The 26,178-nt window shown below is 35.2% G+C and overlaps 1 protein-coding gene across 5 annotated transcripts in view; it reads left to right on the plus strand.

Annotated features, from left to right (window-relative positions):
• Positions 1–25,280, plus strand: part of COL19A1 (collagen type XIX alpha 1 chain) — a 296,141-nt gene extending 270,861 nt beyond the window's left edge. For 4 of the 5 annotated variants that reach the window (XM_016157628.2, XM_036219122.1, XM_036219115.1 and 1 more), the window contains 7 exons: positions 2,605–2,640; positions 2,776–2,820; positions 5,036–5,206; positions 6,787–6,853; positions 11,726–11,854; positions 17,907–17,984; positions 18,163–25,280. In XM_016157628.2, coding sequence (XP_016013114.2) covers positions 2,605–2,640; positions 2,776–2,820; positions 5,036–5,206; positions 6,787–6,853; positions 11,726–11,854; positions 17,907–17,984; positions 18,163–18,290 — 654 coding nt within the window. In that variant the 3' untranslated portion in view covers positions 18,291–25,280. The remainder of the gene's footprint in view (positions 1–2,604; positions 2,641–2,775; positions 2,821–5,035; positions 5,207–6,786; positions 6,854–11,725; positions 11,855–17,906; positions 17,985–18,162) is intronic. The other variant, XM_036219114.1, reaches the window with a different exon arrangement.
• Positions 25,281–26,178: the final 898 nt, after the last annotated feature.

Below are 26,178 nucleotides of genomic sequence, written 5' to 3' on the forward strand. Positions count from 1 at the left end.
CAATTATACTTGCTGAAGGACTAGATGTGGACTGATAAGAGGAGACAAATCAAGCTATGGTTTGGGGTCTGAGTACCCCTGTCAGAATATGGTGTGTTTGGTGTCATGGGAAGGACTGGAGATGGGTTTGGGAAGGAAAACCAACAATTGTCTGTTTTGGACATGTTCATCTTAAAGCATTAGTAGGTATCCAAGTGGAAATGTCAGGCAAGCAATAGAATTAAGTCAAATAAGCATCTGGAATTAATGGAGTGACCAGAGACAAATTTGAGTTTTTAAACCCAAGCCTGGAAGAAGTGAAGTCACATGGATAAAGAAAGGGAGAGAGCACTTCAGCTGTTAGGAAGAGGGTCTGATGAAAAGACTGAAAAGGTGCAGCCAATGATATATGAAGAAAACTAGGCAAATGAGGTTTCCTGAATGTCAAGTGTTTTAAGTGAAAGGTGTGACGGAGTGATAAACATAGAGATGAGATAAACAGGAGAACTGACAATTCTCCACTGTCTTTAAAAATGTGAAGGTCATTGGTGGGAGAGATTACAGCAGCTTAATGTCTCGAGAAGAAGGATCCAGTTGAGAGGGGACATTTTGATGATACAAGGGAATGGGGATAACTTTGAGTAGGGGGAGAAGAATTGTATTCTACTCAGAAGTGGAAATTCCCTCAGTGAGGAACGGGGCAGTTCATTTCTCTTAAGCGGGGGCAGAGGCTGAGAGGCAGAAGTCCAAGTACAAATGCATGTAGTTGGTGGTTCTGGTAGAGAACGTGTAAGGTAATTCTCTTCTGTTTATTTTCTCACCGAAAGAAGAATCAAGGTCATCACCTTAGCAGGAGGGATGGGGTGATAATGCTGGACATTTGAAAAGAAGGGAAAATATGTGAAACGGTACTTTTGGAGAGAAGGAAGGGGAGAGTCAAGTCAGGAAGGTGGCCTAAGAATGCGTAGGGCTGCTTCCGACCTGCGGCCCTGGGTTTAGACTGGAATGAATGAGCAAGGATGGATGGTTTTCTTCAACCACAGTCCCGCTGCTCAGATGCAAGCATGCAGTGGATAGAAAGTTTCTTGTTCCTGGGAACGGATTCTTCCAGATAAGTGAGATGAGGAGAGAAAGGGGTAAGTACACGTAGGTTATTGTAAAAATCTCAGCAATCGGTACTTCCCTGTGAAAAGCAAGTTCGCAACATGTCCATATACAAAAGAAAGCACACATTTTGTGTGAATTATATAGTCTTCGGTGAATTATAAGAGACCTCAAAAAAGAAAAGACCGTAAGGATTATTTCCTTTCTTATATTGTTACCAAAGACAGAATTCTATTTTTATGCTAGATTTATCTTCTTTTATTCAAGTGACACGATTGTTTTTTTCAAATTTTCTCCTTAATCAGCTTTATCTTTATTGCTTGTGTTCCTGGATGTCATAAATTTTTTGAACTGTGCACTTCGAGTAACATGTTTTTAGTTAAAGTAGTCTATATCATTCCCAGGATGTTTCGGAGAGGTTGGGGGACTATGGTTGGGCTCTCAACTGTGGCAGATTTTAGTGTAATTTACAGCAGTGAAAACATGCGGTTGTCTGCAACTCCATCCTCATAGAATTCATTCCAGCACAATAAAAGTCTCCTAGGCTTTTCAGAGGAGCACGTCCGTGCAATTGCCTGCTGGCTACAAAATCGTTTTCTTCACCTTGATCTCCCTCTTCAAATCAAATCTCAAAAACACATCTGCTGTTAGACCCTAGGTGTTTGATTTTGACCCCCAAGTGCTTTTCCTCCTCACACTTCCCAGCCAGCAGCTCCCCCAGTCTTATAAATCTCCGAGTAGGACTGGACTTTATTATCACCTCCAGAACTGCCTTGTCAAGTTCAGGAAACTTCCAGTTTACTAATAAAAATACACTATTTAACACTCTCAAAAAAATATGATTAACAATTTCTTACTTTTCTTTCATATTTCCAACTGAAAAATAACAGTCATTCCCTGGGTGACTGTTTATTTCATATTAAGATCATGCTCTGGCCATGTTATGAAATTTCCCCAGCAGCAACTGAGACCTTTACTGAGAATAACTCTCTGTATTGGAAAATTGTTAGGAGATAACAATATGTGCCACACACCAGCGCCGTGAGCACCCTCCGATTACTCAGGACGTACCTAACAGAGTAAGAAAAGTGATCCTGTTGCTTGTTTACAGTAAGCTGGGTGTCTTCTGTTGCTTCAGTCAATCCTCAGTTTTAAGGCCATTATTTTATCCTCACTTTATAAACGAGGAAGCTGATGCTATTAAGGTTAAGTAAATTGCCTGAAGTAAATGAAACTTTTAAGTGACGGAGTCAGAGTGTAAACTTACTTGGGGCTCATCTGCGTCTATCGATGGAGTCAGAGTGTAAACTTACTCGGGGCTCATCTGCGTCTATCGATGGAGTCAGAGTGTAAACTTGGGGCTCATCTGAGTCTATCACTTTTGTTTTCCATTTCACCACACCGCTTCACCAAAATCTCAGTAGAAGCATGATTAAGTTCTTGGAACCTTACCCTTTTTCTGTGATTAACCATGCCAATTAGTGCAGAATTAGAAATATTAATCGTTGTTTGTCTTTACAGGGAATAAATGGAAAAGATGGATTGCCAGGTGCTCAGGTATGGAAAATACCATTTAAAATAAATGTTCTAATGCAAAACCTCATCCAGAATACCTGCCAGGATATCTATTCAAGCAGATTGATGACAAACCTCAGCAAGCAATGATTTTTAGTGTTGACATATGTTTTTCAGGGCATCATGGGTAAGCCTGGAGACAGAGGCCCCAAAGGAGAACGGGTATGTGTCTTGCTGTTTTGATCATTATTTAAGTCTGTCTGCTATAACTGTCCCATCGTCTGAGTTACACAATTATGTATGTAGATCACTGCTAACCTCCCAGTATGCATGTGATCCTAGGTCTCTGCTAGGCATAAAATAGAACAATTAGGACAACCTACATTGTTGGCTTTTCACACACAGCTAAGTCTAGTTTCTAAGTCAGTTTAGAAAGCTTTTATCATCCTTCTGTCTCACATACATACCCCTATTACAACCATCATCCATGTTCTTTTTACCTAGAGTAAGATTTCTCAACCTCAGAACATTTTCTAGTTGAAGTGAAGCCATTGCATCATAACAGTTTATGCAAGCATCTGGTTATTTAGTGGAATTCTAGTCAGGGCTGCTAGAGAGAGAGAGAGAGAGATAAAGAGAGAGGGAGACAGAGAGAGAGAGAGAGAGTGTGTGTGTGTGTGTGTGTGTGTGTGTGTGTGTCTGTCTGTCTGTCTCTGTGTGTGTTTGTGTGTGCTCATGCAGATGCATGTTCATGTACTGGTATATAGTTTACTAATTTTTACTTATTATCCATAAATAATGCATGATAACTGAAGAAAATATGAAAATAGAGATACTATAAATGAAAAAAAGGAAAAGTCTACCTTATACCAGTACACAAGGACAGACACTATTGATATTTTGGAAATACTTCTATCTCTCTAATTCTTGCATATCACATACACATATACTTAACATATCAATACAAATGAATATATATTTTTCCAAAAATGAGCTCATGTGTTTTTTGTAAATGATTGTTTTCCATAAAAATACATAATGATGATATCCCCATATCCGAAAATATAGATCTACAGCTACCTTTTAATGACTATATGTTATTCCACTGTTTGGATATTTCACTTACCCAGTTCTCTTTTTTCGTTATTTAGGTTCTTTTCGGTTTTCATAATATTAACATCTATAGTGAACATCCTTGTGCCTAAACTATAAAATAATTTTAAAGTGTTAAAGATTATTTTTATTTTGCACACGATCAGGGTATTGATCAAAGTGTGCTAGTATTTCTTTTATTTATTTTTTTGTGTTGGGCATCTAAAATATTTCTCCAACTGTGAGCTGGGCTGACATACTTGTATGCAGATATTTTTATAAGTAAAATAGTAATATTGAAATTAGGTCCATCTGTTTTTTCTTCTTTCTACATGGCTTCTTTCTAAACTCTTCATTCCATGATCAAATAGATTGCTGTAATTGTTCATTTTTTTCCATTATTTTTTTAATCAAGAGAAATAGAGTTTAACCTTTTTCAGAGTACTCACAAATAAAAGAATAATACAGTGACATACATCATTCTATCATATTTGGTGTGGAAATTACCTTGTGGAGCTGTAAAACTGAATATCTATAAAAGAAACATCTACCATGATCTCAATATCTCTCCGTTTCTCTGTTCTCTCTCTCTCTCTCTCTCTCTCTCTCTCTCTCTCTCTCACACACACACACACACGAGAACACATATAAAACACATGTACATAAACCAGCCCACAGAATCTAATGAAGATCAAGCATACATGAGCTAGCAGAAAAGAAAAGGGAAAAGGAAAGGAAAGGAAGGAAAGGAAAGGAAAGGAAAGGAAAGGAAAGGAAAGGAAAGGAAAGGAAAGGAAAGGAAAGGAAAGGAAAGGAAAGGAAGGAAGGAAAGGAAAGGAAAGGAAAGGAAAGGAAAGGAAAGGAAGGAAAGGAAGGAAAGGAAAGGAAGGAAAGGAAGAAAGCACATGATTTAGGAGTTATTTTGAGTGTCTTGAAGTTTTCCTGAGTGAAAAACCTCAATGATGAAATCTTGGTAATCTTTTATTGTCGCAAAGGAGATCCAGGCCAGAAATGACAGCTACTACTGACTTTCAAAAGTCATTATTCTAGACTGGAAACTGAGTACAGCTGACATTGTCACTAACTTTGTCGAGTGTTTTCAACATGCCAGACTTGTTCTAAGAGCTTTATTTGAGTTAACTCATTTATTTCTCAGCATCACCCAACTTAGTGGATACTATTAATATCCTCACTTTATGAGAGAGGCAGCTAGGGCACAGAGAGTTTACTTCACTTATCCAAGGTCCCAATTAGTGTGAATATGAAGCCAGAACCTTTGCTTTTAACCACAGCGATTGCGGTTTTAGAAGAAATCATTCTTTGTGGTTAATTTTTTCCTTAACAGGGTGATCAGGGAATTCCAGGAGACAGAGGCCCACAAGGTGAACAGGGAAAACCAGGCCTTCCAGGCATGAAAGGGGCCATAGGTCCTGTGGGACCACCAGGAAACAAGGGCGCTGTTGGGTCCCCTGGGCACCGAGGCCCTCCGGGCAATCCAGGCATCCCTGGCACTCCGGTAAGTGGTGCCAAGAGCTCCAGGAGCTCCTGGCTGGTATTGACCATGTATCCCTTTTCCAAATAAAATGAATGAAACTGGTCTCTGCAAGGGTGGCAATGACTGACATTTACTTTGAGTTATGTACCACATCCTCCACTAAGCACTTACTATATACATTACCTCACTGGATCCTCACAATTAACCTGGGAGGATAGACGTCCTTTCATTCCACTTTTACAAATGTAAAAACTGAGTTGACTTATCCAAGGTCCCAGTTATTTAGTGGATTAGACACAGGTTCAACTGATTCTAAAGCCATACTCTTAAATGCTATCTATTATGTCTCCTTACACTACACAGAAAATACATGTGTCTGTTTCATATTAAAATTCCATTTTGTTGAATTTGTCCTGAATAGTGCTTTGAAGTGGAAACCAGTTGGACCGAGAAAGAGTGTTCAATTAAAGAAGCTCATGTCTTCTTTAATATCCTCAGGAGCCTTGGTAGATGGCTGGTCCATAGAGGAACTTAATCTGAAAATATTCATGTCAGAAAGAGAGTCTCAGGGTGAGGTCATGGTGTGAAGGACATGCTGTCCTGAGATAATCAGTCAATACCAGATATAGGGCCAAACTGAGCATTCTCACAAGTTTCATACTTTTTTTATTTTTACCCACTCTCCCTAAGTTCTACTTAAATAAAGCCTATAGAATGAAGTCGCAGTGCTGTGTCAATAATTGGTTTTGGATGCATTAATTTCCAGTGCACGTGTGCCAAACATAGTGAAAACGAAATGTTGAAATAGGGTATTCTTGGAACTATTTTGTCCTACATGGAATCATCACTTTCTGAGCCCATCACATTATCTTTAATGCCACACATACACCTGGATAATAACTACCAAATACAAAGAAAAATAAAATATTTTGGAACCCTAACCATCATGAAAAATAATAGCTCCCCTTTAAAATATCAAGGTATAGTTAAACATTACTATTATAAATGTTAGATTCTTTGTCAAATCCATGTAAATTTATTTGTCGAGGTTAAAATCTCAACTGACATCATTTACCTAGTTACATTTTCTCTTAAAAAATTGCTTAATATAAATATACTTGCAAAGGATAAATTACAGAATTTTACCATGAAATGGGTAAAACTTAGTAAGCTCTATCCAATGAATAAAACATTTTAAGGAATAATTCGGCATACTGGATTATTTCTCTTCCAGTGGATTAGTTCTCTTCCAATGCATTAGTTGTCTTTCAAATTCTGTAACCTCAGAAAGTTAAGCAGTAGGAAATGTCTTTCCTAATTGTATGAAGCCGTGTCTCTTCATTCAATAGAAAACATGTTCACATCACTGGTTATGATTCCAGCCGCAGCTTTTAAAGCAATTACGTGCTTCAACTTTTTCCTAGCATTTGATCAAAACAAAAGATATTTATTGCCTAATATAGTCAATTGCCAAAAGCATTTTTCTTGATAAATGTATCTCTACAGAAGCTTCAGGTATGCACACCAACCCAACCTTTCTATTCTTTATTCATTTGTGCTATGCTCTATTTTAGCAGACCTTTTTTTTTTTTCTCCTTTAGGCTGATGTGGTTTCATTTGAAGAAATAAAGAAGTATATTAATCAAGAAGTTCTAAGGATTTTTGAAGGTTAGATTTTCTTGATAAACATTTCTGAATCTTTCACTAATTCTTTTTTACCGTGGACTGTCCCTTCAGCAACCTTTTCAAAAGATGGTCATGCAACAATGACCATAAGAGGCGAACTGTTTTATGATGGGGCAGCTCTATTTGATTGAAAATTCTTCTTTATGCTGAGTTAAACTTTCCTCCCTGTAACTTCCTCTCAACATACCTGGTCTTCGAAACAGCACAGGTAAATTATCTTCCTCGATCTGCATGACAGCCTTTCAAGTAGTTTTCAATATCCATGGGGCTCCTCCTTAGTTTTTCTCTTCTATGGAGTAAGTGTACCTAGTCCTTCCCCCATCATTGCCATTCAGAAATACTTAAATTTTACATGACCCTCATTCACTCAAGAGTATTTTGTCTAGGGCAGAGTTTAGCAAACTATGGCCCACCAGCCAGCCAATCCACCTGCTACCTGCTTTTATATGGCTCACAAGCTCAGAATGGGTTTTACTTTTTTTTTTTTTTTTTTTTTTTGGAGGGGAGGTATATTTTTACATGTTTTTTTTTAAACCAAAAGAATATTTCATGACATGTGAAAATGATCTGAAATTCAAATTTGTGCTCATAAAGAAAGTTTTATTGGAGGAGAGTCACACTCATTCTTTTATGTACTTTCTCTGGCTGCTTTCATGCTGGGGCAGCAGAATCTAGTATTGACAGGGGCTGTAGATCTTGTAAAGCCTTAAATATTTACTATCTGACCTTTTGCAGATAAAGTTTTTTACCCCTGATATAGACAACTCAATGCCACCTAAGATAGCGTTTCTTAAAAAAAAAAAAAAAAGCATCCGTATCACACTGTTGATTCATTTTGAGTTTTTAATTAACAACCCTGGATCTTTCTTATGCAAACTCTTTAAAATTAGGTATTTCTCATTATACGCTGTTTTCATATTAAAAATCTAAGTGTGTAATTTTGATTCTTATTAAATTTCAGGTGGTTCAGGTCCATGCATTGTTCCAACCTAAAGATATCTTTTGGAATGTTGTCCCCTAGGGCAGTTTGGCTGACCCTCATAACTTTGTGTCATCTCTAAATTTTATAAGCATGTCATCATTCTAACTGTTGATTGAAATTTTGAATAAAAAAGAGTCAAGGGTTAGACCTTTCCAAATGCCATTGCAGTCCTCCTGCCCATTTGTAAATCTTCTGCTAATCTTTTGTTTTAATGAGCTCTGAATTTATATAGTTGTCCTAAAATCCACTCTACTATTCCTTTATATGTTCACAAGGATATCACATGATTTTGTCAAATGATCTGTTAAAATCAAGGTCTTTCCCCTCACTTGTGAACTTACTAAAGTGGGAGTTACTTGTCTTTATAAAATAAATCCATATTGGCTCTCATGGTTCCTGCTTATTTTGCAAAGTATATTTCCTTTGCTAAACTATAAATATATTGTTGAATTTGCAAGGAATAAGATTACAAAATGCTGTACTTTATATTCCCATGACTATTTTGTAACTACCAATTTGTACTTAATCTCTTTACCTTTTTCTCTCTCTCAAACTCCCCTCCCATCTGGCAGTCACCAGTTTTCTGTATTTATGAGTCTGTTTCCGTTTTTGTTTGTTTGTTTTGTTCTTTAGATTCCATGTATAAATGAAATCATATGGTATTTGTCTTTCTCTGTCTGATTTATTTCACTTAGCATAATAATAAACCTTCAGTCTTTTGCTAGCCTTGGGGAGGGGCAGCTACCCAGCTGTATAGAGCAGAGACAGGGATTGCTACAACTACTTCTTAAACAGCTTTCAATCAATTCTCATTATTTTAGTTTTCCTTTTTTACCCCCCCCCACTTCCTGATGTAACTTGCACTGTCAGTTGCTGAGCCTTTTAAGAATTTTGTAGTTTAAAACAGGGTTGTCCCTCAGCTTCTAGTGTAATGGTTTGATTTTCTGGAATCTGCTAAGTCATCTGTCATTCAGCTATCTGAGTCTCAGCTTCTGAAATTTTGTTGTCTCCTTTCATAGTCCCACTATTTCTGTGGTTTTGTGCCTTTAAAAATATCTTACTATTATTGCTTTGCAGGGATTCAGGAGAGAGTTAAAGCAGATGCATGTTTTCGATCTGCCATCTTAACCCATAGTAACATTTCACAGCAACATGTTTACAGAGGGGGCAAAGGATTGGACCAGGGTTAAACGTAGCAGTAAAAACCTTTGGGTCGTGATGAACCAAAAACTGAATATGAATTTATCAAATGATGCTGTCGAATTAACAGTTAAAAAGAAATTAGAAAATAGTTATTAAGATATGAAAAAGGATTACTATTGTCACATTTTTGCCCCTTAGGAGAGAACTGTATCTGATTTTGGTTTTCACATTTACGAGATACGGAAAAGCCCTGGAATAGGGAAACAAAAAGGAATTTACAAAACAGATTACAAGCCTATGAGTAAAAGTTATTTAACCTTAGGCTAAGAAGTAACTGTATTTTCAAGTATATGACTGATTTCCCAAGGGAAGTACTCAACTATTCTCTATTTCCATAACAGGTAACAAAAGAAAATAAGTTGAGCTATACCAAGAAAATGGGCAATTAAACATTTGAATGGGCATTAGGAGAAAAGATGAATTTCTCTCTTTGAAAATATTTACAAATTTAATCTGTAAAATAAAAGGGAAACATGGGCCAAATGACATCTGAATATCCCTTCTTCTCCCTATAATGTAATTTATCATCACATTCATATTAATGTCTGCATTATATAATGAGCCAATTCTCCAAGGAAAGCAAGCCATTGGTCTCATTTGTTAGAGTGGTTGTTGCGGGTTTGCCTTGGCAGATGCAATATGTGAGTTTGGTTTCTGCAAGCTTCCTTCTATCTGGTCTTCAGTTTTATGCCTTATTAGAAAGCATAGCCAAAAACAATTTCATTAACAAAAGATCCCTGACAAAGGAAAAAAAGCAATAAAGAATACAGGTCTTTACAATTTATATAGAGACTGAGAAATATTATTTTAAATAGAGCTTTAGAGTAGGGTTGAGAAGCAGTAGTTATAGTTACCTTTACGCTAAATGACTATTTCTGAGTGTATCTTAAAACTAAACAATTTACTCTAGAAGTAATTATTTAAAAGAAATTTCTGTTTTACTAAAAACATTAAAAACCACCCAAAGAAAATAACTTGTAACTGTAATTCATACATTAAAGAGCAAACATTAGTACTGTGAATGATTGTGTTTAGACACTAACGGTACTCAGAGATGTCTCAAATTAAGAAAAATTGTACTAAAATATATATCTTTTAAGTTCAAAACAAATAAAATGTAAAATTTCAAACTATAATTATTTAATTTTATGTTTTTATAAAACACAGCTTATAATTTTATATCATGAAGGTATAACTACATTTAATGTGATAATTTCTAAAATTATAAATATATATTAATTACAAATTTGTTCTATCTATTATTACTGAAAACAAATGTATTAACATCAACTAAACATGTCCCAGGCAGATGTTAATAGGTAATAGAAAGTTTTACTAGAGGGCTAGTGATTTAATATCACTCTTAGGAATGATTCTTCGGATCCTCGTTGGTCTCCCAGCATCACTGTCAGTCATTCTGCACCCAGAGAAAGGGTGCAGACTGTATGATTTGGCCTTTGTTTTTTCTAACGGACAGCTATAATTTCTAGATTGTTTCTGCTGTTTTGCTCTTACTTGCAAAAAAACACTAATTTAAGCAGTAAACATTTTCTGAAAGATTTGTCTGCACCAAACCTATGCTGATTTTTTCACATTAAAGATTTATTTCTTATTGCACGCTAGTGTATCTTTGAAAAATTGTGTGTAAGTTAGTTTTACAAATGAAATCATTTGAATTTGTTTTTTGAAGAAAATATGTAAAAAGGAAAAACAGAAACAATGTGGTTGATTTTTTTTTTGTCATGTCAAGGATATGCCTTCCTTCAGTTTTATATTTAAATCCAGTTGTATATATATTAGATTTGTTAAATGTGAGTACACAAATCATAAACAGACCAAGCAAGTTTAAATAAAGAATACAATATAGATTGTATTTATAATGGACTATAATGAAGTTGCAGTCAGGATTTCAGCCACAGCTAAAGTCATCTGAACACTTGACTGAGACTGGAAGATCCACTTCTAAATTTATTCACATGGCTGTTCGTAGGTTTATTTAGTTCATCCTCATGTGGGTCTCGCCACAGGACTTTCTGAGGCTCCTCACTAACTAGCAGTTTGCTTTGCCCAGGATGAGCAGTGTAAGAAAGGTAGCAGCCAGGAAGCCACAAGGCCTTTTAAGACTTAGTCTCCCTAGTTGTACACTGTCCATTTTGCTTTTTCCTATTCATAAGAAATGAATAGTAATTTCCAGCCCACACTCAAGAATGAATTCCATTTTGTATGGATTGACAAAGAATTTACGAACATTTTTAAATCACCACGCATACATTCACAACATCGTTGGAAAGTATCTTAAATTTATTGTTAAAACCATTTAAAAAAAAAAATAAACCTAAATTCTCTTCACAAGTCACTACCAAAGGTTAATTAGATCCTAGGTTATTTTCATGTCCATTAGATTGGCTGCATCTCTGAAGCACTGAAAATTCTCAGATCCTCTGATCAGCATAACTGGTCTGCATCTATAGTCCAACAACTTTGTGCAGTCCATTTTATTTAACCAATCAAAAATGCTCTCTCAGCAATCAGACTAGTGAGTAAATTAGATGTGCTTAAATTAAGAAACATTTTTTTTCTTGTTGAATTTTATGTAAAAAAATTTGGAAAATTTTAACATAAAAGTATTTCCATAACATGTATATTATTTTTTTTTTTCATAAATGAAGAGAGGATGGCTGTATTCCTATCCCAGCTCAAGCTACCAGCAGCGATGTTGGCTGCTCAAGCTCATGGGAGACCTGGTCCACCGGGAAAGGATGGGTTACCTGGGCCACCAGGAGACCCTGGACCCCAAGGTAAGTCTTCAGGTATAACATTTGTTTACCAGTTCTTTAATGCTCCATATTTATAACATGCTAATCATAGTTAACACAATAGATAGATGATAGATGATAGATAGATAGATAGATAAATAGATAGATAGATAGATAGATAGAAAATGATTTAATATAGAATATCTCATTACTATTTGACATTCTGAAATAAATTATTACTTCTTCAGATCTAAAACTGACTGATAATTATCTGCTAATCTAAATGTATTTTGATAATGTGATAATAACAGTAAAATTATGTGCTTATATATAATTATTATCTGGGAATCTCAGAGTTGTTCATGTCTCCCTATTGATGTAAGTAGACAACAAGAATCATCTTAGTATCTTAAAGAAACTGAAGAAAAAGTTTTAAGAGACACTACTATAAATGGTGATTTTGGACCAAAATATATTTGTGAGAAATTTTAGATTCCTTCTTCTAATAGAGCTTGTAGATGGTAACTTTTGAATTTTAAAGAATTTCTCATAGGGTTTTTAAAATTTTTAAAACAAGATTTTAAATTAGCAAAACAACAACAACAACAAAAACCCAACAGCTTTACAGGAGACAAGATCTTGGATGTATCTTGACTAAATTAATCTGACAAGGCCATTTTCTAGAAATACGTTAGCAATCAGCAAAGGGGCCAAGTAGACCCTGGTTTAGAGGATTCACAACTCTGACAAGGAAATAATAAATCCAATGAGTACATGCCATGAAAGATAAGACCAGTGTTACCATAGAGGAGCTCAAGAGCCCTCCTTGAAATAATCAAAAGCTTATGTAAAGGAGAAAAGAAAAAGTTAACACCAAAATTACGTAGTAATACAGTCCAAAATGCCATATATGCAGAGAAGTATTTTTCTTTCACTAGTTCACTTTCCTTCCTGCTGCTTCTCTGCAACATCAATCCTTATTTTCTGTAGGAAGTGCCCCAAAGTGATCAACGTGGTCTCCTTCATCTGAAAGAGCAACAACTGTCCCCAATTACAGGGTCTGTTAGGTTCCTAACTTAGAATTGAGAGTGGCAAGTCCTCTGGCTTAGTCAGCACAGTATAAAACAATGACACTAAAATCATGCTAGTTCACATAAACTAAACAGTGTAGTCAACCTCCCTTTAATTCAGAGATAGGTCTGGCAATAGCTGGAAGAAAATGTGTAGAATCAGGGGTAGCCTTCCATGTGTACACTGTTGTATAGAGGGTGGTTAATTATCATCTTTCACTAGTTGGGTCTGTTTTGAAGTCAGAGTTTATGAGACTGGAACGAGGAGCTTGAAAGCCCATCTGAAGATATCCAATGCCTCAAATGACATGAAGAGTAGGTACTGTTGACACCAGTAGGAGAAAAACCTTGGACAGATGCTTCAAACAGCGACAGTCTAAGAGGATAACAGTGGAAAGTCAAGATATCAAGGAAAATTGTTCTGGAACGGGAGTCACTTGTCTAAACAAACACCAGTCTCCAGGCTCCCTTCCACGTAGGGAAGACCCTTCTGGTAGGCTCTCAGTCAGAGGCAATGCTAAGTCCACAATGTCATTGTTCTGCTAAGATCTTACAGACTACTTCTGCTCCTGATAGGGATTTCAAATGCATTTCTTGAATTTGAAAGACTTCCCCAAAATGATTTTCAACTTTTTTAAAACCAAGGGTCAGTAAACTTGACAAAACTTTGGTCTCACCAGAGGGTTTCTGACAGCAGATGTATCTTGACTGTAACTCAGTTAGGTGGCTCCTCTACGTTTATGTGATATCTCCTTTCCAGTATTTGCTGAATGCCAGAAATGCAACAGAAAAATAAAACTTGCAAAATACGGGATTCATTTTTAAGGAATATTTGGCTACCGTCACACTATACTGATAATCCTCTCTAAAGCCACAGAGAAATTTGACTGTAAAAAGGAAAACAAGGGGCCCTAGTTTTGTTTTTGGTGCCTCTCCAGGAGTTCTCAAGGAACTGAAGGGTTTTTCTCTCATAGGTAAATAGATATGAAGTGATCAGAAGCTCTACTCCACTGGATTTAAAAGTTTTCTTGAAAGGGAAAGAAAAAAACACATATAAAACTGTTGCCATAGTGACCGTGAAACCTCAGATGTTATTGGCTGAATTAGACCTCTTCATCGCTGAGTTTGAGAAAAGGTTGAAGTGAGAAATACAGCACAGAAAGGGAAACAAAATGTGGGCACTGAGCAGCAGTGTGTTCTGCCCACTCACGAATTTTGTTTGTTGGTGGTTCCTCTGAAATTTCTAGGAATTTTTAAGTGCTTTTCAGGAAAGAAAATCATTTTCATTTGAAATAAAGTGATTTGGTTTGAAATTGCACTACAGAATGAGTCCTTTATTATCTTACTATCTTGAGGGAAGAACAAAATTTTAAGGGGTTTCATAAATTTCCTGTGCTAATTCTGAGAAGCAGGAAACAGAGAGACCAAGGAGAGAATCGATGTGAGACTATGATCAAAGTTAAAAAAGAGAGGTACTGCTCCTGTCAAGGTTCTGATAATGGAAACTGGTGGACCCTCTTTCAGCACCCTGATCTTGCAGTGAAAATAAAGACCAATGAGTTTGGTCATCACATTTGTGTTTTGTTTTGTTTTTTTATAAATTCTCAAAGGAGGCGATAGTAGGCATCTTTTTAAAATTCAAAAGCATTTCCAGACAGTTTTATATTTTAACCATTCCATGAATTTCTGATTATTGCCTTCCCACTGTGCACTGAGAATTTTCTTTGGTATGAGTTCCTACCTCAGGTCTACAGTAGAGGGCCTGATTGCTCGTGCTGCTGGAGGTGAGCAAGAATGTGCTACATTAGAATTAAAGAAGCCCCAAGAAGCATGATCCATCTGGGTTCCCATATATAAGCAAGAGAGGCAAATTTTCCTAGTAAGACTTTGCCTCTTGGGTGAGTTTTATGAGAAAGAACTTTATTTAAACTTTTCGCAAACAATTGGTTCTCCACCTCTGTGAAAATCCTAAAGAACAGATGCCACACTTGAAAGCCCTGTCCATTCAGAAAGAATCCCACACACTGAGTTGATGTGGAGATAGGAGAACACAGATCCAGCCATTCCATGTGCCCTCATCAATTTTGAAAGGATACTTTCAAAATACTATTTTTGAACTTCTTAAGTTGAGTTGTTATTGATTTATAATAAAGGAACCCCATTATTTGTAAGCCAGTAGCCCATAAGGTAGTTCATGTGACTGATATAGATTTGACCTTTCAACTTTATTAGCAGTAAGGGGCTTAGGAAATGGGAAGGGTGTGTGTGTGTGTGTGTGTGTGTGTGTGTGTGTGTGTGAATGAGTGAAGGGGGCTATGACTGAGAAGTAGGCGAGCAGGGAGCCCAAACAACTTGTGAGGCTTGCAGGAGGCATCTACATGAAGAATTGTTTCTCCAAAAATGCAAGTAACACTCCTTTACTGGCCTCATTTGTCCAGTATGCTTATGGATGCACAGATTTGCAATGCTGGAAGTAAATCCCTAGAGTTGAAATGGAAATCTCTGTACTAGAAATAAGTACAGTCTACTACCTGAAAAACTACAGCAAGCACCAAATTTCTTCAGTGACTTACTAGATGCTTCAGATTAGGACACTGCTTTTGTTTGATTTCTCTTTTCCTGCATAAGCTACAGTGATATCAAACTGTCACCCTGCATATTTATAACCCATGAAGATACATGTCCACTTGCAGATAGACCAGGCTTTCAGTCTCTTCCAAGTTTCTAGTGAGGCATAATTCTAGGAAGTAGCAAAGCTGTTACTGACTTTATCAGCATTCCTATCTGAAGTTTTGTTGTGAAGTAATTATAAAAGCAGACCCTGTAGCTTTATGACAGCCTTCATGAAGAATGAGTTTGGAGCCGCCTTAGAAAATTTGAGAGTAGAAAGCACTTATGGGCTTGTGCAGTTCAACAACTTTATCTATTAGTAATAGGAGGTTGTTATAAATCCAATGAGCTGAGAGATTTGTGCAAATAAATTATTACATTCTACAGAAGTGTGAATGTTATCCCACTATACAAATATACAAACTATTTGTCCTTGTTTTGTACTTAAATCCACGTGGAATAATGTATTTTTTCATTATGTTAAAATTTGAGAACTAAATTTAAATATGTAGGATTGAGCAGATATGGTCTTCATTTGGAATTGTGTTATAGTCTTGTTAACTCTCTTGTTAATGGAAAGTTCATGTATCTTTAGTTATTTTTATTTCTTCCTCATTTTTTAAGCCTATGATTTTAAGCACCTACTGGGATAGCTCGAGGATCAATTTTACAGTCTTTCTGTAATAGTAAAACCTAGGTTCTACTATCAAATATACCTCAGGTAGTAAATGTTATTTTACTGTAGAAATGTTTAAATAATAGATTTGGAATGTTGCTTTCAAATGACCCTAAGTACAGATATTTTTCCTGATTGTTTACATGTGTTAAATGGAAGTTATGTATGTAAAAGAAATCCTGGTAATATTTTAAAGCTGACTATGCATCAACATAGGATATTGTGCCACATGTTCAAGCTACGGTTCTCTCTAGGATCTAGGACTGTACTGAGAATCTGTAACAGTTTTCAGACATAAATGTGTAAAAATTTCCCATTGGATATATTTCCATTATGTACCTCAAAATTTGTCCTGAATGTATACCCTATTTTCCACTATTTTCACATTTATAGTCAGGTCACACCTCCAAGGCCAAGAAATAATGGTATGGCGATTACATTCTAATATTATTTGGATAATCAGGTGTGCGCTGTATGGTCAACTCAAGACTGAGAATGATAACTGCAAAACTGATGTCTAATTCTCAACAATAATGAGAAATAATTTCTCTTACATCCTACATTAAATCCTGCCTTCTATCATGTTCAGCTGTAATAGCACACATTTATAGAAAGGCGTGACTAGGGGAGGGCCTGTTATTTTCTCCTACCTACTATCCTTGCTGTGTGTCTGCATGATTCTGCATGACTGCTCTGTTCATTTGGGACTAGGAGCCATCTTTAAGCTACTGTTTTAATATGAAAAAGTCAAATATTAAAACTCTATTTACCATCACTGTGAAACTCTTAAAGCCAAAGAATCTTTCCTTTAAACAGTCTTAAGTGGATACCAGTATATAAAACAGATAAAAATTGTTTTATGCTTTTTAAAAGGTAGGATAAGGGCCCCCAGAGGCACGAATTGCTCTGTATCTTCCTACCTCAGGTGACAACAAGCAGATCCAGGAATAAAAATGATTTTATCTTAAAATGTGCAGAGATCTTAGACCTCGTTTTTTGATTCCAGCATCTTAAATTGATGAAGTGAGTTTAGAAGGGTCTTTCAGTCTCCTCTCGCTTTCTAGAATTGTTGAAGTGCCTCATTCTTCAGAGTTACAAACTACCATGTTAAAACATGGGTTGTTGTTTTAACTTTACTTAGAAAGAATATAATGTTGTTATAGATAGTGATTTTAACAAACACTTGATTTTGTCCTCTCTGACTCCTGAGATGAGTGGATTCACATATATTCACACTTTTACTGTTATTTATCAAAATTAGACCTTGTCCCTTTTACTCTCTTTAATTCTTAGACTAAGATCCAGCTTCTTTTTATCATATTATCATGTCTATGTAGTAACCAGAACTCTCTCAGTGTACTTATAATTAACCTGTACCTACTCCTCACTCAGAGTTCCTGTTGAAGAGGGCTCACATACTTTGTTGTAGCAATATGGAAGAAGGTGTGATTGATTCATTTGAGTTATTTAAGTATCATTTTCAGTGCTAAGAATCTCACTGTCATGAGTTTTACTAGCTGAAAGTTTTTATAATACTTGCATATTTCTAAGATCCTCATTGCCCATTACATCTAATCTGTTTGACAGATCAGTTTAATGTGTGGTTAATGCGAAACAGATAGTTAATATACTATTTATGTTAAATGTGTTACATAAATATCATAGACTTAAAAAAATGATGCTTCCCTGTGCTGTGTTGCCATAGAACACTTTTACTTTTTATATATTTCTTCCTTAGGCTACCGAGGACAGAAGGGAGAAAGAGGGGAACCTGGAATTGGGCTTCCAGGGAGTCCAGGTCTTCCTGGGACATCAGGTAATAGTGATATTTATCTTCACCATACAAACAAGCTTCTAAAAACAGGAACCATTGCCTTCTCTTCTATAGCCTTTATATGTCGCTACAGAAGGTGTTGAGGAATCCATGTTGGTTAGAGTGAGGGAGAAAGAGCCATATGTGATCTGATTTCTGATGGGGTCTTTTATTTTATTAGCTCCCGGTTCGCCAGGCTCACCAGGTGCCCCAGGTCCCCAGGGGCCCCCAGGACCTAGTGGAAGATGTAACCCAGAAGATTGCCTCTATCCTGTGTCTCATGCCCGACAGCGGACAAGTGGGAAATAAACACACCTGAGGAAGACTTGATTTTTGGTGATATCTCCTTGCTGTTGGAGCTTTCTTAATATTGTCAAACCCTCATGATATGTGGGTGGCTTTTTTCTTTTTCGGTGTAAGCAGACATTAAAAGCAACAATTTGAATCCTATTCCTACAGTAATTGCAGTATCAGCACTTTTAGACATTTTCCCAAATTCATTCCATATGTTTTGCTTCACCGTTACTGATTTTTATTCATAGTTTTCTATGAAATATGTAAACAAACCTTATCATTAGTTCTTCTTCAAAAGAAAATTATATCTTGTGAATTAGTAGACTAATGATAATGTACATTCTGTAGTCTCATCAACTTGTATTTGGCCTTTGATTTCTGAATCATGAAGTTTCAGACTTACCTTGAAGTTTTCTTGGTATTTAATTAACTGCCATTGATAAAAATTTCGTCAACTTTTTTGATATAGTGCATTGCTCCTGCTGAATGTTTTCTGACTACTTTTCATAGCTGGAGAATTCTTATACCATCTTACATCCATCCTACTTATGCAGAAAAATAGATAGGCAATAAGAGTTTTGCTTTATGACTTATATCTTGGGAAAAAAAAAAACAGGAGGCTGTTTTATCAGAGAGCACAAAAACCCACCATAGCCAACTACTGAAATGATTTTGTTAATACTATATAATGAACTCAAGTCAAAGCAATCACCACCGGCATGAATATTTATTGCATGAAACGGAAGGAACAAAGTCCAACTTGATATGTTTCACAAGGAAAGCCTAACACTGTGGTACCTTCACCAAGTTTCTCACTTGGGAAACAGAAAGCTATTTTCCCTAAGAGGTGGTTGGAGGTGAAGGCACCAACCTGTCTTTGGTACTTTTGAAGCTTAAATGGTCTAGCAAGGTCTTTGCGCCCCTGTATCCATTATCCTTCTGACCTCATCACTCTCAGACTTTAAAACAAGAACCAGCCATCAGAACAAAGGACGGGATTTGTAGTGACTGGAAAAGAAGCCCCCGTCTCTAGAAGATGAATGCATGGTGTTGGCAGATGCACATGGATGAAATGAAGCCTGAAAGCTCTTATGGAGAGTCATGTTTCTTTGAAAGGTGCAGCAAGAGGTACAGGGCAGCAAAGGAAAGCCATGGGACCGAATACACAACTAGCACTCAGACCAAAGAGTTAACACTCAGGGCAGGGAATACAACAGGTGCTGCAAAAGACCATGTCCTCCAACAGGGAATGAAAACGCAGTGATCACCAACCAGATCGCCAAACGGTATTTTTATTGCCTAGCTATAGATTATTTTGAGAAACTGTGGGCTTGAAATAACTGATTTTCTGGAACACTGGGCATGAGGATGTTGCTGAAATCTAAGTAGTGGGTCCTGCAGATGAGAGCTTGTCACCCACAGCCCACCTGTCACAGAAATCAGGTCACACCTCTTCAAGGAACAGTGCAGATTCCAATTTGGCTAAAGCAAGCTAGGATGATTGCTTTTATCTGTTAATCGAAAAATGAGTTTAGAAAGGCAAGCCCACTGGAATTGGAAAAAGCTGTGAACAGAGTTGTGTAGGGAGTGTGCCTAAATTAAGACAGGCATTGTTCAAATGCCCCCATGAGTTGAACTAGATTTCATTATAGATGAATGAACTGCTGGTCAGGTACTGTCTACATGGCTGTGCATACGTACAACCTTTTGGCTATTTCTTATTGAATTATGCTGTATATTTCAATTCCAAGTTATTTATTTTATTTTTCGAGGTCATTTTATTTATTTCAAGAGTTTTTAACTTTAAATTGATTTTCTTCTTCATTTTCTTTCCTGTGCAATACCTACAATGGTGCTGTGTTTTAAACTTATACAATTTGGAATATAGATATGCATTTTTTTATTAAAATGATCATTTAATCCCCCAAAAATGTACAGAGATTTAAACTTGGTGCTATGTGTATATCTTGAGCTTGTAATTTGTCAGACTTTAATATGTTGAATTTTCTGAAAGCTTTCAACTCATCTGCCACTTATTAATTTACTTGAATTTGTCATAAGGCTATAAACATTTTATGTTTTCAAAGCTTATTTTTTCATATTAATAGGTGGTTTATCCTTATTCCTCTTTGCTAATCCAGCAGTATTTATCATTTTAATGTTTTCATGAACTTTTTTACTGAATGGGCAAAGTATTTTTCTTTGTTTTCTTTGAGTTAATCCTTTCATATACATCAAAAGACTCGATTCATTTTCTTGTTATATGACTTCTGTTCATTTTAATTGCACAGAATGTGCCATGCATCCTTTTTTACAAATTGAATATTTAGGAATTTTTCTTTTTCTAAATTCCATTAATGTTGGGCTGTTTAATCCTGTTTAAAGAATTTGGATTTATTCAGGTGATTTAAGTGGAAGGAAGAATATAATGGCATATGAAATGTATTACAAAGTAGAGCTGTCACAATGATTCGAGCTCATTTTTTAATAACTGACCCAGATGACTAAATCTGCCTTTGGCATAACTGGAGAAGTGGGGCTGTGTCCCCATGGAATGATCCTCTCTCACCTTTCCGTATTATTTATTTACCTTCCAACACTTGTTCCTGCCTCATCTCTATATATATGATACACAACACAAAGCAGCAAGAAAGCCTGGATCCAGCCAATGTAAACACCAAATAAAGTAGAGATTTGGCATTTGCTTAATTTTTTGATAAAAAGAAAGTGGATAATTAAGATCCCAAAATAGGGCGGGAAATTCTCCCCTAAGTAACTTGGCGGTTGCCAACTCTTGAGTCATTTTATTTCATTCCAAAATGTCTGTTTACTTTCACATAGATGTCAGTAATGTCCACAGCAGGGAAGAGTTGTCAAATTATCTGAATTCTGTTTGGGCTCCAGATAACATAAGTATTTAAATATGAAATAATTATAGGTCATGATGACGATAATTACTAAAGTGTTTGCACTACGTACGTTTTAATTCCAATCAAACACTTTATACCAACATCACTTAACACTTTCAGGTAGAAACATTTCTGTGAAAAGAATAAGATAGGACTTCAGTTAATATTTATGGCCTTTGGAATCTAAAGAAAAAAGGAATTGTTCATTGTTCTTTCCTACCGAAGACATTAACCATTTTTTCCTAAACATAACAGAAACACAACTAGTCTTAACCTTTGAAATTTTTTTACTTTGTGATAAAACATAATTTAGTTAATGACTTTAATCCCATATATTTATTTCTATATTTTATGAAATTGTTGAAACTTTAAATTTTTAGTTATTTATGTTATATAGCTTAAGTAATTATCTTAAGATATATTGTCTGTAAAAGTCATCATTTGATGTTTGAATTATGAAATAATTTTTTATGAATATGTTTTAGGAGTTAAATAAGATTTAGCTTTTCTGCAGTCTTTCTCACCTGTTGAGAACCTGTGATATACCTCCTTTTGTCCACAAGATGGTGTTTAAAGCAGTGTGAATCAGAATTGAACACTTGCAAAAATACAGGGGTAGAAACAGTTTAGTGGACAACTAAATCAGACCCTTGACTTTGCACTTATTGTTTTTTACTTTTGTAAATAATTTTCGTTAATTTATGTTTTGGTAATTTATATATTTTTTTCATTTTAAGTATCTCTTTGAAGCAGTCACAATAACCTTCGATTTATTGGCTCTTTCAATTTCATTTCTTTAGTAAAGTTATCTACCTAGTTAACTTGAAAATTTACTATTTGTAACTTTAATTGTACATGACCCTCATATCTTAGTGATTAACATGAAAACACTTAAGTAAACATTCTATCTTTTAGACAGAATACTCTTTTGACAGACAACTACAAAGCATTTAGCTTAATACAAGAAGTTAACCATTTATAGTTACACAATTTCGAAATCTTATCATTTAAGGTATTTAAAATTTTACAATTAGATTTGTATAATAGTTATATTTTTTTAGAACTATATCACTATTTACAAAAGTAAGATAAGGAACACTATTTTTCAAAAATACCATTTTAATTTTCCTAACATTGGTAATAATTTCTTGAGACTGAGAATTTCTAGGTTAACTTATATGCTTGTGTTTTCAGTGAATTTTCATAATAGTTTTGCAGATTTGTTCATGACTCTTGTTCCATGAAATTATTTTTCACATTTTTTCATGTCTACACAGTGTTTCCCAATGTTCTTTCTTAACACTCAAGTGTTGAGGAATGTTGAGAAATGCACCCCCCTTTTGTATTTCCTCTCAGAGATTACATAGAATTCTAAGAGAAGAAGATGCAGAAAATAATTGAATTTGTATCTTTTATGCTTAGGTACTTCAAAGTGGCTTAGCCCATTGCATTGTATTCATTTATTAGTTGGCTGGTTAAGGTAGCATTAATTACATTAAATTTGTTTAACTACTACAAGTCTCAGGAAACAAGACACATGGATGTCTTCAATTTTATTGTATGTTGTAGTTAGAACTACAACTCAAACATCATGCTAGAGTAACTGGTCGGCTTAGTTAAGTTGAATAAAAAACCAGCTGAACACAGATTAAACTCACTGAGACAAGCAAATCCAAAACAGAAAAATTTACCTCAAAGACAAAGCAGGCTTATAAAACCAAAGCCAAGTGTAAGAAAATCTAAATAGAAAAAATTTCATGTTCAGATCATATAGTGAGTGATATATGGTACAACTCAAGTTAGCTACTTGCTTCATGAGTTTGTCAAAAGTGAATATTAGTAGTACAATAGGAAATTTCACTACACTTAGAGGGTAGCTCAATAAGATTTAAGTTTGTCAGAAGGGTGTGTGCTGCTTGACCATAATAAGCTTATGAGTTTAAAGATGGTAATTACAATTTTTTATTTTGCTGTATTATTTAAAGTATATTTTAGGGATAAATATTTTTCAGCATATTTACATATTTAAGTTCGGATTGTTTTATCGCACATTTTATAACTATTTATTTTTAAAATCACATCTAGGATGCATTTTTTTTTCTCATTTTGTTTGTTCTCTGTCTTACCTCATCAAACTATTTAAGACAATTCAAAATACTCATGTTAAATGGAATGGCACTAATTTTATTCTAAATCTCATGTGGTTATAGTGCTTTGAGGTCTTTATTCCTATATATTCATGATGCATAATAAGCTTGTCACTTATCTCAGCAATAAAGAATTTAACCCTAAATCAAGGAATTCTGAGGTGTAGTTATTAACACTATGTCAATTCTTCACCACCTCTTGTGGCCAAAGCACCACACTTCAGTTCCATTTTGTTAGATCTCAATGACAGGATGCTCCAAAAGCACTCACATGCCAAGCATGAGCCACACAGGTGGCAAGGAACCAATAAGCTTGTCACACAAGTCAATATTTAGGTCATATTAATTAATTTTATAATCCATCTCCCTGGCAGCTCATAAAAAGCCTGATCTAATGATTTCAGATGAAAATTATTAGCAGAAACCAAAGTCCGAGAACAGGCCATCCTTTGCAACTTTGGTCCCACAAAGTGATGTCCGCACTAAAATCATTTAAGACTCATTGGTGTAGAGGGGCCTGAGCAAGATAAGTAATATCACAATTAACTTTCTCATAAATATAAACTCTTAATCATTAGTGATAAGGCAATAGGAAATAAGAAGCTAAATACATACCATGTTTCCTTAACAGGAATTAATTACATCAAAGCATGCCAGTGGATTTATATATTTACATAGACGAGGAAATGATTTACATACTTCTTAACTATTCTCATCTTGAGATCCCCTTTTGATATATCAAATTAACCAGGTGCTCTCTAAGGAATATTCTTAAGTCTTTTCACGCACAAATTTTCAACGTGGAGGACAAAGACAAATTCAAATATATCTCGAAAAGGAAGTTACTTTCTTGAAGCGCATTTCCCTCATTTATTCTCTCTCTCTCATTATTCTAAGCAAACTTAGAGTCAAGAGCAGGATGTGAAGTCATGTTTAGAGGAAAGTTAGAATGGATTGCCTTTTTATTGACTATTAATAATATTGTTAAGACTAAAATAATCAGCATCCTCTTTCTGATAATCTAACAAATGTTACACTTCCTCTAGTTAATCGTTTATATTTGACCCCTTTTATCCCATAAGCATTTAAAGAGTATTTGAACATGTGTATTTATAGTCATATGTTATTATTATTTGGTATGATGTTATGTATCTTGAGTGATCTTCCTCCTAAATTGGTTTATTTTTAAATCCAAGATATTATACATCAGAGACACTGTAATAGCCAAAAAAAAATAAATAATTTAATCAGGGGTTATCTTCTAAAGTAGGGATTTATATTAAGTTTATTTCAGGTTACAAATAAATCAGATTTTACTAATGATGTTTAATAGCAGCAATATTTGTTTAGGTAGCATGAAATATAAAGTGTCCATAAATAATTAAATCAATCAACTAATTGATAGGACTATTCATTCATTCATACTTATCTGCTAGACAGAAACCAGACATCCCAAACCATGCCAGTAAATTTATGTGTTTAGACAGGCATTTCCATAGTTCTTAACCAACCTATCAGATAGTTGGGATGAAAAGCATATTATAATGCCACAGAAGCACTGACTAGAAATAAATCGGAAACCATTTGCCCCCGAATAACATGCCAGTTTCTGACTAACTTTAATTATGCTGACACTTCTCTCTCAGCAAGTGCTGTAGGTGACACTTAATCCAACTTTTAAAAATATCTCCAACAGGTTTTAAAGATTTCTGTTTTGCTAGAGAAAGGTATTTGGTCTAATTCAACATTTATCAACTCTCTTTCATGGAGAGGATTTGCTGGATGCTTTTCTTTGCAATGTCTCAGTCAAGTATTTACTGCTTCTGTAAACTATTTCACTTAACTGAATTTATAATGGATTGTTCCCATCATTTTGATTTTGCTAGTTTTACATAATCTATTTATAAGTAATTTCCAGTATCGATTATAGTATCTATGGAGTTCATTGTACAGCCTTTTATATATCAAGTTTGTAAAACATTTGAATGAGCTGTTCTTTGAAATTTTATTTTTTTTAATTTTCTTATGAATACTATATTGTAGAACTGAGAAACACATTTAATTGATTATCTAATATTTCTTTATTGTATTTGATTATGTCACTCCAGTTAAAATAAAACCACCTTTGTGAAAATACAAGACAATTCCTTTGCATTTATTTGATTATGTGTCACGGTACCTGAAAAGGTTTGCCATTCATATAAAGATCACTTTAACTAGTTCAAACAGATATCTCTATTTCCAAAAATTATCTACTCTATATCCATCTCACTGTGTGAAAATGGCACTGATTTATGGAGCCAAGTTGGAATGATTCTCCTTAAGCATAATCCATGCTAGAAGTGCAGCAGTAGATGCCATAAGCAGTTTGAAAGAATTCCAAATACAGATTATATGATGATTGATTTGGCCAAACAAACTGGGACTAAATTTTTTAACTGTGTAAAACATACACGCAAGGAAAGAAAATGATGTCACAAACCCAATTAGGGCTCACTTCCCCTTAACTTGAGAGAATTGAGTTCCATAAACTAGCTAAAGACATTGACTGTGTTTTTGCCATGCCCTGGGACCAGCCACTCATATGCACTGTGATATAAAATGAATATATTAAATATTGTTGATAGTTTATATAGATGTTTATAAAACAGCAAGCCAATGTGATTATGTAAATAGTAATACAGTGCTTGAGTGGTCAGGCAGTACCTATCTTATTGATAAGAATGCGGTACTTTAGCCGAGCTGCCTTTATGAAATGTATAAGAAAATGGTGAAACAGAATTCATTTTTGCAGCAGTGAAGTTTTGAATAGGAAGGAGCTAACAAACCATTGAAATGAAGGCAGCA

This window comes from Rousettus aegyptiacus, unplaced genomic scaffold, assembly GCF_014176215.1.
Source record: "Rousettus aegyptiacus isolate mRouAeg1 unplaced genomic scaffold, mRouAeg1.p scaffold_m13_p_1, whole genome shotgun sequence".
Classification (NCBI taxonomy): Eukaryota; Metazoa; Chordata; class Mammalia; order Chiroptera; family Pteropodidae; genus Rousettus; species Rousettus aegyptiacus.